Source organism: Enoplosus armatus, chromosome 9, assembly GCF_043641665.1.
Source record: "Enoplosus armatus isolate fEnoArm2 chromosome 9, fEnoArm2.hap1, whole genome shotgun sequence".
NCBI classification, from domain to species: Eukaryota; Metazoa; Chordata; class Actinopteri; order Centrarchiformes; family Enoplosidae; genus Enoplosus; species Enoplosus armatus.
This window is the reverse complement of record NC_092188.1, coordinates 10,009,729-10,023,505: the sequence shown is the minus strand read 5'-3', so window position 1 is coordinate 10,023,505 and position 13,777 is coordinate 10,009,729. Positions and strand designations below refer to the sequence as shown.

Sequence of the window (13,777 nt, the reverse complement as noted above, 5' to 3'; positions counted from 1 at the left end):
TATGGTCAATATTATAGAATTAAAGGATCCAATAAGAGATATAGACAGAGGAGAGGGTTATTGTTTAACTTGAATTAGCAATTGAATGAAGTTAATGATTTTTGTGTTTCCTTGTGACTGAGACACCAAGATAGGTTAACTGATGTTTCTCAATTTGGAACGGTATGTTTGAATAGTCTAATTTCATTGAATAATCAATTTGCATCCTTATTAATTGGAAAGAGCTCACTCTTGTGTAAATTTAACTTCAGAAAAATAACTACATTGATTAAGAGAGAGAGAGCACAGCAGATGGGGAAACATCATCAGCATAGAGTGATACCTTATGCTCAATGCCCCCCCTGCAAATACCCGATAATCCCTGACGGGTTCCGTGCAGAAAATTATTCCTTCCTTCCCAAAAAGCTTTTGGTACATGATGATTCAAAAGGTACATGATCTAAGCCTTTGTGTACCAGAAGCTAGCCAGTAACAGAGCCAATAGTTAGAAATACAAGTAGGCGTCATTCGTCAGATAATATTCACATGGTAAACTAAATATATAGATTTCCATATTAGAAAATATGAAAAACCAACACACTTGCAGTTGAACACCTACGCGCCGATACAGCAGGTGGATGTATGTCCCTGTAACGTTTGTTTGCCAACCGCCAACAAACACAAAGAAGAAGAGGAAGAAAGAGACTTGTAAGGGGCGGGGTTTTGTTGGAGGCAAAAACCCTGAAAGGGTCTATCGTTGTTTGCAGTTAAATCCAAGATCGCAATATAAACTTCATTGCATCTAACTGTGAAAAGGACAGAAATACCAAGAAGAGGTAAACACATAAGCACGCCGAAAAACACCAAACGTTGACTTCTTGCACGAGTGATAGTCAGCTAGCTGCTAGCTTGTGTCTGCCTGCAGTAAACAGCTAGCATTGCTAGTTAGTTAGCATATTTATGTTAAACTAACGCTGCACCTTTTCTACTAGTAAACGTTAGTGTTATCTTCAAACTATCGACTTTTGCACTGTCATTTAATATTTCTGCACTCTGCCTTTTTTTCTAGCCCGGTTACTAACGTTAATGTATTTTAGTTATGGTATGTCAGACTTTTTTTTAGAGATAGGTTAGCTAACTAGCAAAGTCCATTGTAGTTAGCCACAGCTGGCTAGCCCCTTTCTTACTTGGTGTTTTGAGCTTTCCTCCATGTTGTTCTTTCTCTCGCGTTCATCTATCATGTGGACAACTGGTCTGCTAATGAAAATACCTCCTGCTTGCCACGATTATTAGTGGTATAGTGATAACGTCTGCCAAGCTCATATGTAGTTGTATATGCATGGGTGTAGCAAGCTGTGATTTATTGGCCCTCTGAAAGAATAACCCTCTGTGCCTCTGTTAAAAACAATCCGAGCACTGGAAATGTTGATGGCGTACTCTAGCAGTGGTAGCTTTCCCTAGAAGTAGCCTATTTATGGCAGCAATGTCTGTTAGACATTGGAAACATACTGAGTTGACACAGTTTGCCTGTAACTTTATTTACTTCAGTTTGTGACTGATGATTTGAGTTTTCATATGTACAGATATTTAAGCTTTAAAACTAAGGTATTTACAGTTTTGCAATTAATAGAAATATGTATAGTGTATAGATCAATAGTGTTTGGTCACAACTACTTTTGTGGCTTCTGTGTTTTGAGCAGCAAACATGGATGCAGGCGAAGACCAAAACCCAGGCACCACTAATGGAAATCCTCAGACAAGCGCCAACTCTCGTGCACCCCAGATAGCCCACATGTCTCTATATGAGAGACAGGCTGTACAGGTGTGTATAAACAACTGCATAGATGTGATGAAAAGACTAATTTAATTTTGTTATCTTGAATATAAATATAAAAACTTTTGGATTAGTCTTAAAACAATATGTATGTGTGTGTTTGTTTGTTTAGGCTCTCCAAGCACTGCAAAGACAGCCAAATGCAGCTCAGTACTTCCAGCAGCTCATGCTGCAGCAGCAGATCAATAGTGCCCAACTCCACAACTTGGCTGCTGTTCAACAGGTAACCAGAATTATGGCAGGAAAATGAAGTCAGCACAAAAGTATGGTAAGCAGAAACATCACACTCATCCCTTTAATTTCTCTCTTTATACCAGGCCACGCTTGCAGCTAGTCGTCAGTCCAATACCCCAAGTAACAGCATGTCCCAGGCGACCACTACTGTAAGTTTTTTGTGTGAATTATTGTTTGAATTATGAATTACACAGCTAGCTTTTGAAATGGCAAGGTAGGTTTGATAAAGATATACAATGTTCTGTTCCTCCCAGGTCAACCTAAGCACCACATCTGCAGGAGGTACCATGAATAATCCTCGTCCCCACGGCCCGGCCACCTCTGCAACAACAACAGCTCTTAACCAATCAGTGTTGCTGGGTGGAAACTCTGCAGGACAGGGACAGATGTATCTTAGGGTGAGTTAAAAAATATCATGTGCTTTGCCCATTTTTAAGTAATAATCAATTAAATGAATGTCTGTGTCACCAATTCTTATGATATAATAATTCATTCTAATTATTCTGTTTGTGAAAGCTTGATTTGGTGTTCTAAAGATTTACTTTTGGGTTGGTATCTAATGCTACTCATAGCTCATGCATTCTTCTATCTCTAAGAGCAGGTAGCAGTTTTCTATGGAACAAAAGTAAAAACTCTGTTGTTAGCCCGAGCTGTGATTGCCACTAGAAGTATACATAAGATAAAACCTACTTAAACTGAACTCCATCACCAGAAAATCTAAGAGAAAGCAGTGATACTGCATAATCTCTTGGAAGTGTTTTTAAAAATTTGCACTTAACACTTGTTGCCAGAAATGTTGTCAAATCATTAAATAAATCCATGTAGTAAAGGAGTCATTCATTGAAATATTTGCTATTTACAAGGTTGACCATCTGTCTTGCTCCTCACATAGGTCAACCGCTCTCTCAGGGCTCCCCTTGCCTCTCAGCTCATCTTCATGCCTGGTGGTACAGCAACAGCTACTGTAACAACAGTTGCCCAGACACAGCCCCAGCAGCAGCAGCAGCTACAACAACAACAACAACAACAGCATGAAGCTGCTCCTACCACTGCCAGTGCCCAGTCTGACAATGATCAGGTTTGATTACCATTATCTATCTGTAATGTGAAACCATTCAGTCTTGAATATGTGATTGTTTTCAGAGACATGATTGTTATAGGAGGACTATTTGACTCCACCAAGCACACTCCTGCTACTTTTCTAAAATGCATTTCATCACAACCTACTTCTTTCTTGATCTGACAGGTGCAGAATCTGGCCCTACACTGCGCTTCCAGAGCAGTTGCTATCAAGTCTGAGCTTCCAGAGAGGAAAGATGTTGCCAGCTTTCCTCTCGGCCAGCAGCAGACTTTTGCCCAGACAGTCCAGCAGCAGCAAGTGCAACCACAGCAGCAACAACAAATGGCCAAATCCAACTTTAATCAGCAGTCCACCGCCAACACTATGACTGTAAAGACTGGAAACCAGGCTGCCATGACTGTTACTCCTGCTGTTTCTGTAGCTCCTTCCACCACCTCCTCTCCAGCACTCCCTCTTTCTCAGCTCCTCCTGTCCTCCTCCGCTGCCCCTGTTATACTGGTGCCCACCTCAAATGTTGCTACCACCACCCAGGGCTACCCCATTGGCTCAGTGACCCCAAAGGCCAACATTAACGCACAGACTCTGGTGGTGCAGCCCCTACAGCAGGCCAGCACTACTGCAGACAAAGGTCCTGTGCCAATCCAGCCCAAGACAGCTCAGGGACACCGCTTGCCTGTGCAGCTGCCCCCTCGACACCCACCTCCCATTCTCCCAGCACCACCTAGCAACAGCCAGACCACCACTGGGGGGCACAACCTTCCCCACATCCCTGTGCAGCTTGTCGGAGCCAGGCAGGGCTTAGCAGGAAACGTTCAGGCTGTGGCCCTGGCACAGGCACGAAGCAGCGCAGCCCAGGAAAGCACAGCTGGTGGGACTGTTACCGCAGTCTCCAACAACAGTGCTATGGTAAGATCAACCATTGATAGGATGTCCTTTGGTTAGTCATACAGCTATCGGTGTACAAGGAATTGTAACAGTTTCTCCTGCCTTTTTCCCCACGTACCACTAGATAAAGCCTGCTATTGGCTCTTTGAAGAGAAAATCTGACTGTGATGCACCAAATGAGATGGCGACAGAATCTTCAGACTCCGCACACATGAAAGATTCTGCTCCTCCCTTATCCCCTGCTCCTACAAAGAACTCTGGTATGTCAATTTGTCATCTCCAAATCAAGCATAGATTATTAGTAGCAATGCTTGAAAATCTGGTTGAATGCTCATTATTTTCCCTCTTTATTTCGATCCTCACTAGCTCCTCCTGTAGCAGCAGCCTTCTCATCTCCTCCCACCCTGTCCTTGCCTCTGCCCCTGTCAAGAGTCGGGCATGGGGACAAAGACAGAGCACCTGTTCCCCAGGCAGTGGTCAAACCTCAAGTCCTCACCCACCTCATAGAGGGCTTTGTGATCCAGGAGGGAGCTGAGCCCTTCCCTGTAAGTGTACCCTGGTTGATTAACATAGATTTCACATTAAATCAAATCTTTCATTTGAAATTCACTGGCTCTGCACTTTTCCATGTGAAAAAGTTCCTTATTGTCAGGCTTGTATTTGATGTGACAGGTTGCTGGACTCCTCAAAGACAGAGATTTTGCCCTTGTTGGCCGCTCAGAGAACGGACCTCCATGTAAGTGGTGGAATAACTCTTTATTTTTTGAATGATCAAGTATGATATCATGAATCTGTGTGTGGGATCAATATTTTCTAAATGTGTAACATCGTTTTATCCTTTCCTTTTCCTCATCAGTGTTAAAGTGTGAGTACTGTGGAAGCCTCGCCCCAGCCAGCCAGTTCAGGGGATCGAAGAGGTTCTGTTCAAATACTTGTGCTAAGAGGTACAATTTACTTTAGCTTCCCATTTTTTTTACTTTGGTTTGGTGATGTACATACCCCCAAAAACTCTCCTCCACCGTGCTTTATACCAAGGGTAGGTAACCACCTGTAATAAGGGAACCATCCAAAGTATACCAGGGGATGCCACTGATTAGACCTGATTAGCACATTGTGCACATTGAGCTGGAGTTAAAAACTACAAGATACATGCACATAGGAGAACCTTGGAAATGTCTTCCTGAGTATTGACTGTGCTCCTGGATCCACAGGTATAATGTGAGCTGCAGCCAACACTACAAGACAAGCAGAGGGAGAAGTGGTGCAGGCCTGGCACCGCCTCCGGCACCCAACGAGAGCGCTGCTAGGCGAAGGGGCCCCTCTCGCAGGAGCAGTTCTAATATCACCTGTAATAAGATATCAGGCAGGCATCTACCTGTCAAGGTAAGAGCTGTAGTTTCAAGGATAAGGCTGGTGATATTCAATATTTTTCTAATTGTCAACAAATCCCATGAAAAAATCAAAACCAGCAATGAATTTGTCCTACTAACAAGCATTACACACACATTATAGTGTATGTAAAGCCTGATGTCATTTATGAAACGGCACATGAAAAACATACCAATGAGACACAACGTTCAAAATAGTGAACACAGGCACTGTAGTTTATTTGGAGTCAATCTCACATAAGCTGTCCTGCTGCTGTAGTGTACTAAATGTGTATTATTCCGCAGCTGAAAAATAGTCCCCCAACAAATGCAAATCTACTCCTGTTTGAGTATTGTTTGATAAAAATTACAGTGCCCAGGTGTTTGAGGACATTATTTAACCTTTTTTTAAAATTCGACTTTATACTTTGATCTGTCTTTACATCTTTGGAGAGCAGAAATTGGCCTGAGTGTCACAGACAGGGAAGTCAGAGTTGGTCTAACACATTGGTTGGTTTTGGATTTTTCATGGAATTTATTGATAGTAAGAAAAATATAGAAAAATGCCAGCCTTATGCTCTATATATCATGCGGTTGCATTATCAACAAAGCTTATTCTCTGTGGTTTCATCGTTGGCTTTTGTATCTAAATCTCCACTCTTTAGTGCCACTCTGAGTCCAGTCGCTCAGAGGACGTATCCAGCGATGGGGAAGAAGAGGAGGAGGAGGATTCTCCCTCACTGTCCCCAAGCTCTTCACACTCCTGCTCAAGAGCTCCTCCGTCTGACAGCTCAGCTCCTGGCAGCCTCCCACTAGAGGGTGGTAACTTTCTCTCAGCAACTCCTGCTCAGTGGAGTGTGGAAGAAGTCTTCAGGTTTATCTCTTCACTTCAAGGTTGGTGTTCAGTGATTAGGTAACAGTTTTGTAAGCCTTAGCCGTGTCTCCTGTACTGTTTTTCTATCTTCTATTCTTCTATATATATCTATTCTATAATTCTATCTTCCTGTCTTCCTGTGTCCAGGCTGTGAAGAGTTGGCTGCCCAGTTTCTGTCACAGGAAATAGACGGGCAGGCTCTGCTGCTCCTGCGAGAGGACCATCTCATCTCCACCATGAATATCAAGCTGGGTCCCGCTCTCAAGATCTGTGCCTCCATCAACACCCTGCGTGAGTGATGCAGTCAGACACCAGGATCATTTTCTCATTGATGACTTCTCACTGGAATCAATACCTGGACCGGCTCCTCTTTTCATAAGAAGTTAAAAAGACTAAGATCTATGGGGACAGTGAGGATTGTTTTTACAAACAAGTGTGCACCATCAGTCATGTGGAGACATGGGGATGGACAGTTTACTTTCTGGACATTGAATGTGCAAAAACATGGATGTATCCTGTTATGTGTGTGCGTGGTGAGCATGGACAGTCTGAAGTATCCATGTCAGTAGTGTTTGTCAGTTTTTTTTTCTGTCGCTGTGAGTAGAGGCCTTGTATGTATTCTCTTGTGAAACTGTGCAAAATCTGCCAGCCTGCAGTAATCGGTGCTAGGTCTTCTAGCTAGGACAGTTCACCTGTTTGGGTGAAAAAAAAGAAACGTTGCCTTCTTGCTGTATTTCAAACGGTGCTTTAACTTTAGTGATATGATTTGGAGTGATGTCAACTACAGTCCACTTCATTTAAATATTATATATAAGTCTTTTAGTAGTTGCTTGTTATTTTACCATAGTAGTTCAATCCAGGCTCCAATCACATCGAGCAGAAGACACTCAATAAGCCTGGTATTTTAATTAGTTAATTTTACCAGTTATTAAAAGTTTAGTTTTGTATCTTTTCCATTTTGTACTACAATCAATATTATTTTTTCATGGATATGATATAGTTTTAGTAGCTTTAATCAACTTAACTACCTGAAAATAGGTATTCCTCATGGTTTGCTCTCTCAAGGGCTGAGTGGAAGTGCTCTGTGTACATGTATGCAGTACTACCAATAAACAATACCTGTTACTGGACTGTGTGTGTTGTGTGTGTGTGTGTGTGTGTGTGTGTGCGCTTTAATTACCCCCATGATGTCCACTTGAAAAGGAAAAAGGTCATATGAGGACTTAAAGTGATATTTTATTCACATTTAAATAGTGTTGTAGGTGTCCACATGAACTGAGCTTATACAGAAGACAGTGATGATAATAATAATAATAATAGCATAATTACACGTATGAGTCCTTCATTTCCTTAACCCTGCCAAATATAAAATCATACAAAAATTTGGTAATAACATAATCTGTTAGTATACATTGGCTTTAGGTTATAAACAAGATTTGTAAACCATCATATTGACAGTATTGACTACAAGTTGAGGATGCAGCAGCTGTACATTGGTCAAGTTTACATATCTTAAAGTGTACTACTACTACAAAGTTACTGGCTGTATTTCCCCAACTGAATCTCAAAGATTTAGGTATTACCTAGACAGACAAAGACACATATGAATGAGGTCTTAGATGAAAATGAATGTTCCCAAAGGTAAACAACGTATTTAGCACACAGGTATTCTCATTTAGGCTGTGTGAACCTGAAGTAGAAGAATACATAAAATAAAAGAACAATTTCAGTGCCCAAAGCACTCATAAACAGAGTTCAGAACACTTGCACCTGAAAGATATTGTTTTGTAAAAGTGCACCATTGGGTTACCAGTGGGGAGAATAGTGCAATTTATTTTGCTGGCACAGGCAGTGTTCAGAAAACAGTGTAGCTGTTGGTTTCCCCGTATCCTGCTTCCTGCAGGTACCGCTCAATGTTTACTGTCCCAGACACCTTGAGGACTTTGTCAGAGGCACTTTTCTCTCCTGAGAGGAGCTTGCGGCTCACCTCAGCCAGAGAGGGTCGATCTTGATCCTTCCATTGGCAACATCCCTTAATGATGGAGTGTCTGATAGAGAGAGAGACAAAACCATCTGAGTTCACATTTGAAAAAGGGAAACAGCACTCTGCTTCAGGTTTGGTCGTGCGTTGTCTGGAGCATGCAGTGGATACTTACAGCGTGTTGGAACAGTTGGAAGTTTTTTTCAGAGTTTTCCCTCGTTGATGAAACTGCAGAAGCTCATTAACAGAGATTTCTGCAAATGGAGCTTCACCTGGAAAGAAAAGAGTAAATATAGTAGGTAGGAGTAGGAGATATGGATCCAGCAAATAAAATACTTAACAGATTAAGTTACTTCATCACATTGATGCATAAACCATATTAAAATCCAATATGGCTGTTTATGGGTTTGCAATATTGCCTAATACAAGCAGAGATACTGTATTTAAGTGATAGATAACGCAGTATAAATGGTGTGGGAAAACTGTATGGGACAGTTGAGATATGTATATCGTCTCACAATTTTTAGGTTTATTATATATTATTATATTTATGACTTATGTTGCCAAATGTTAAAATCCAACTTACCCAATGTTGCCATTTCATACAGTAAGATGCCAAATGACCAGCTAGAGAGGGACACACAGAGGCAAATAATGGTCAGAGTCTTCCATTCAGTAAATCCTCTTAATAATATACTACAGGACATGTATTTCTACTGTAAGTTAGTAGCAACATTTAACAAATACTTGTGTTTTTTTGTGCTGCAGCAACATCTGTATTGGGCAACACCATGAAAACAGAAAAACTCACATGTCGCTGCTCTGACCGGCAGGCCTCTTGGCTAATAGCTCGGGTGCCTGCCATTTCTTCATGCTGGGATCATCTCTCTGAGTGGCTCCCTGGTTCTTCCTTGTGTAGACCCCATGCAGGCCCCAAAGCTTGGCCGTGAACTCCTTGGTGACCAGTACGCTGCGGGCGCGAATGTTTCCGTGGAGAAGGTCTTTGCTGTGAAGGAACTCCTGATTGGGCAACAAGACAAGAGGCATCTCAGGATTAAATGATCTGCTGTGTGCTGACATGAAGTGAATATTTAAAGGTCCTCATACAGAAACTGCATTTATAGAACATCATTTTCAAGCTCCTGTACATAAGTACAGCCTCCAGACCTGCTAGCTATACATTTCTTAAAGTAAAGTAAAAGTAATGAGACAAAGATACAAAAACACAAGAAAATTGTTGTACTGTCATTTTTGTCAGGTAGGTGCATGATATAAAGAAGAAAACCCTGTCAACAAGTCAATGCTGAGTTATTGTATGTCATTTGAAAGTGAAATCTGTGGTCTAAAAAAGGTGAGGACATATTCATTAGCATACTGACCAGTGCTGAGGCCACCTGTTTGGCCATGGTAAATATTCGTCTCTCAGTCATCTCACATGGATTATCCACTTGTTCCTGAAATCGAAAACATAACGAGAAGTTACTTTGCCATTTGGAAGATGACACAATGATTCTTTTGCTCTTTTATGAATGATTTTTTTTGCTTTGAATATATGGTTTGATACTTAAAGTGACTTAACACACATTGCAGCAGTATACCCTCAGGAATAAATATACCTGTCTGCATCGCCACAGGAAGCTGAGCAGGTCTCTATTCTCCAGCTCTTCCACAACTGTGACCAGAGGAGCTCGAAGTGAGACCACACCAAGAAGCTCTGGCAAGAAGGGATGTGGTCCCAGCTGGGACAGGAAGGACGCAAAGCCCAGGAAGCTGTGTCTTTCTGTGGCATCAGCGGAGTCTGTAAAGGGCAAGAATGAGAGTAAGAGAAAGGATCAGTTACAGAAACCATGTCCTGAAAATCAGATGAGAAAGCAAATGACACAATTAAGAGCTCTTCTCAACATCTCACCATTTAGGACTCGCAGTACCACGTTCCTGTTTTCCATACGGGCCCTGTAGAGGGACACAAAGGAGTCGGAGCGCAGGGAGAAGGCAGCAGGCAGAGGGGTGACCAGGTTGAAGGACTCAGGCAGCCTCTGACGGGGCAACTCTCTGGGCTGGACAATGGGGACGAAACTGGGCTTGAAGGGCTGCGGTGGGGGACTGGGCGGGAGAGAGGGTGTGACCACAGACATGGAGAGGTTCTTGGAGGGGTAAGTGTTCGGGGGGTGGAAGGTGGAATAGGAACTAGGCATGTCCAAAGCGATGCTTTCATGCTCCAGGACATTGATACCTGGTGGAGCTACAGACAGAGAGTCGAGAGAGAATGAGAATGATTATCATTACAGATGAGAGCAAGGATGTTTTGAGAGAAGGTAAATAGAACTCTTTTTGAAGTGCTGGGGAAAAAATGAAATTTTGATGGATAGACAGCTTATTGAAAGAATGCTGCTCAGCTGCCCTTTTTTTGCCTTGAATCCATAATTGATTGATCTGTAAAAACAGAACATCACTTCCAAGAATATGGACATTAACAATCAAACTTTGGGTGCAGTTTTACAGTCTGCTGTACATATTTAAAAACGCCTCCTGGAAAAAGGGTAAATTGAATAATTATACATACAGAGTCATCTTGCTGACTCTTTGCTGACAGTGTGGATCTAATTTAATTTCTGTGATATGATTTCATCTGTTTGAATCAACACTAACAAACTTATGTCTGTTCCAGTGTCTTACCATCAATGCCGTGCAGCACTCTCCTGGTGGCCGACTTTGAGGCCTGTGGACGGATGCGATCGACTTTCTCCGGACAAAAGCGCAGCAGGAAGATGAAGACCACAGTGACCAGGAAGCTGGCCAGCAGCAGGATGGGCACAATGATCACCTCCTGCTCATACACTCGGATCTCTGCAAACAGGAACAGACACAGTCTTTACAATCACTCAGCAAGTCTGAGATGCAGTGATCTCAGAGTGGCAGACATGTTTGTCTGTACAGTCTGGGCTGGTATGTCGTCTGTTCATCTGTCAGCTTAAGTGACAAGGCCTCTGAGGGCCACACCGGGACAAAATCTCTGCTGATAAAACGTACCACAGATAGTATCTCCATGCTTGCAGTGGAAGTCTGCTTCTGATAATGAAGACATCCTGTCGAAAGTAAAAAGAGATGCGCTTAAAGAAATGCTGCTGAGAATATTTTATTCACTTTTGTCCATTCCTCATACACAGTCAAACTTTATATTCAGTAGGTTTCTAGTATTTCCACATCCTTGCAGTTGCTATGTAAAAGCTTCAGGACATTTTCTATTTATGAAAAACATTTAAGTCTTTGTTGTGGATAAAAAAAAAATTAAAAACAACAGATAAGGCGACAGTGGTAGTCCTGAAACCCCTTTTGTCTCTGGGGCTGAATCTGTGAATAGTAACATGACTCTTGCAGGTATCCAGTATGAGAAGGTGTCTGAGCGAACGTGTAACTGAGACCAGGAACTTCAGATGTTGTATCACTGTCACTGAGGTATGCCAAACTGTTTCTTCCTGCCAAACTGACGACTGGCAGTCAGAATAAAAACTCTGACACCTCACCCACTTGCTTTTGTTTATTTCACCGACTTTTGTAACACAACATTTTAATCCTTTTGGTCTTACAGCACAGACCTCAAACGTTGGGGTATTTAAGGGTGAAGTAATACCATATGAGCTAGTTTAACCACAACATACAACCCTCACCAAAGCTGCATACTTAAAATGATAAATTAAATAATCTCTTTAATGCTTTATGTCTGACTTCAGATCTGCTTTAAAGACACTGCAGCCACACAGGGAAACTCTTCACCCACATGATCATCCTTTTACGTCAGATCCAACATCTCTCAACCTGTTCATCTGCATTTTTGACACATAAATACTATTGTCGCACTACACACCCAAAGGGCAAACATAAATGGGAAAACAGCCCCGGCTTGTTTACATAAAAATAGAAATGTCATGATCATCGCAGAAAGACTGTTTGCAGAGTGAGATACACAGTTAATGTTAACGTTTTATTAGATTAATATCATGCATAAACACTGGCTCACCCTATCTCACAGCCACATTAACAACATATTACTTGACTTTAAAAATAGTCTGATAGAAAATCCTCACCTCAGCTCCTTCAGTTGTGTCTATCCAAAAGAAAATGTTCGATCCTGTTATTTCAGACTCATGTTTCCCTCTTTCACGCAGTCAGGCACTTTTCACACATTCTCCCAGCTGAATGTGGAGTCCGGGTTCAGCTTTGCTCTTCAGATCCTCATTGTCTTGTTTTTCTCAGGCAGTTTGTCAGGCTCAAGGGATCAATGCGCTGCTCTCTGTTTGTCCACCTTCAGTGTTTTCTTAACTCCACCCTCTTCACCTACACCGTATCCCTCTTCTCTCCAATTCACCTCTTCCTTCTTCCTCCTTTCTGTCTCTCTCCTTCTCAGTTTAGGAGGTGATGCACTGATATCAGGTTTATTCCACAGTCTTGCCCTGCCTCTCTTAGAGTTTGCTCGACCACATTCTGTTATAAGCTTTTCTTCTCTGAGGCCGACATATGTCAGCTACCTCTGGCCCTGCCTTTCTCCTCTTTGTTTAGGGAAACTGGTCCTGCCGCTCATTTTTAGTCTGCAGCCTTTTGTTAAACGTGTTCTGCCCTCATTGCACGGGAACTCGCATGACAAGCTTTGCAGTCTCTGGAGTATTTAGTCAGCAATAATAAACTGCATTTCTTTCCGAGTACAGGCATTAAATGTATACAAATAATCCTACATCTTGAAAAATATATAAATAGCATACTGTCAAAGAAGATAATGCATAATTACAGAGGTGGAAGAAGTACTCAAATTCTTTACTTAAGCAAAAATACCAATATTACAATGTAAAATTACTAATTTACAAGTCTTGCAATAAAACCAGTAAAAGTGTATTGTAGCTGATGTTGCTTTTTCCCCCTTGGTTGACATTGTCCCTCCCTTTTGCTCTCTCCCCCCTTCATGTCTTTTACATAGAAAACTCACCCTCCCACACACACACACCTACCTACACACATGCGTAGTATGCCAACAATATATAATAAATAATATATATTTATATATAGTATCTTTTTTGTTTGTTTTTTCTTCTTGTTGTTATTGTTGCTGCTGTTTTTTTTTTAGTCTAGTTCCCCCTCTTGTCTTGTGCCGTGTCATATGTGTCTTCATATTGGTCACTTGTATTGCACTATAAACAAGAAAAAGTAAAGGTACAAGTTTTATCAACAAAATGTGCTTAAATGTTCAACAGTACAATTAAATATTGCATTATTATGTTGTTAATGCTGAGGGGGTTGGGCAATAATTCATTTTTGTGCTTTTGTTCTTTTCTCCAGTCTTTGCTTTTTTTGTGAAATATGGGATACTTTGACCACTTTGAGCCTCAAACACTTATCTATTTAAATGAAACCACCTGGACAGTTTAAAGGTGAAATGTCCCCAACAACAGTGATTTTTTTGGTAAGGGGTCAGAGGCTAAAAAGGTTCTGAGCCCCTGGTTGAATATGTAATAATGCACAGAGAATACAGTAGGTGGACAAACTTCAGGCA

General features: G+C 41.6%; 2 protein-coding genes across 2 annotated transcripts; one reads left to right on the top strand and one right to left on the bottom strand.

The window, feature by feature from the left end:
* The first annotated feature begins 773 nt into the window (after positions 1–773).
* phc1 (polyhomeotic homolog 1) lies at positions 774–6,651 on the top strand. Its single transcript, XM_070911927.1, has 14 exons — positions 774–815; positions 1,680–1,801; positions 1,926–2,036; positions 2,131–2,196; positions 2,302–2,445; positions 2,940–3,125; positions 3,294–4,034; positions 4,138–4,273; positions 4,380–4,558; positions 4,686–4,749; positions 4,870–4,957; positions 5,225–5,396; positions 6,046–6,274; positions 6,402–6,651. Exons 2-14 carry the CDS (start codon positions 1,685–1,687, stop codon positions 6,551–6,553), a joined length of 2,385 nt encoding a protein of 794 aa, XP_070768028.1. The 5' UTR covers positions 774–815; positions 1,680–1,684; the 3' UTR covers positions 6,554–6,651.
* An 819-nt stretch (positions 6,652–7,470) lies between these two features.
* styk1b (serine/threonine/tyrosine kinase 1b) lies at positions 7,471–12,502 on the bottom strand. The gene is made up of 10 exons (XM_070911980.1): positions 12,321–12,502; positions 11,266–11,321; positions 10,912–11,082; positions 10,145–10,477; positions 9,852–10,033; positions 9,615–9,689; positions 9,047–9,255; positions 8,822–8,862; positions 8,411–8,507; positions 7,471–8,302 (listed from the first exon to the last, which is right to left on the bottom strand). Exons 2-10 carry the CDS (start codon positions 11,318–11,320, stop codon positions 8,110–8,112), a joined length of 1,356 nt encoding a protein of 451 aa, XP_070768081.1. The 5' UTR covers position 11,321; positions 12,321–12,502; the 3' UTR covers positions 7,471–8,109.
* Positions 12,503–13,777: the final 1,275 nt, after the last annotated feature.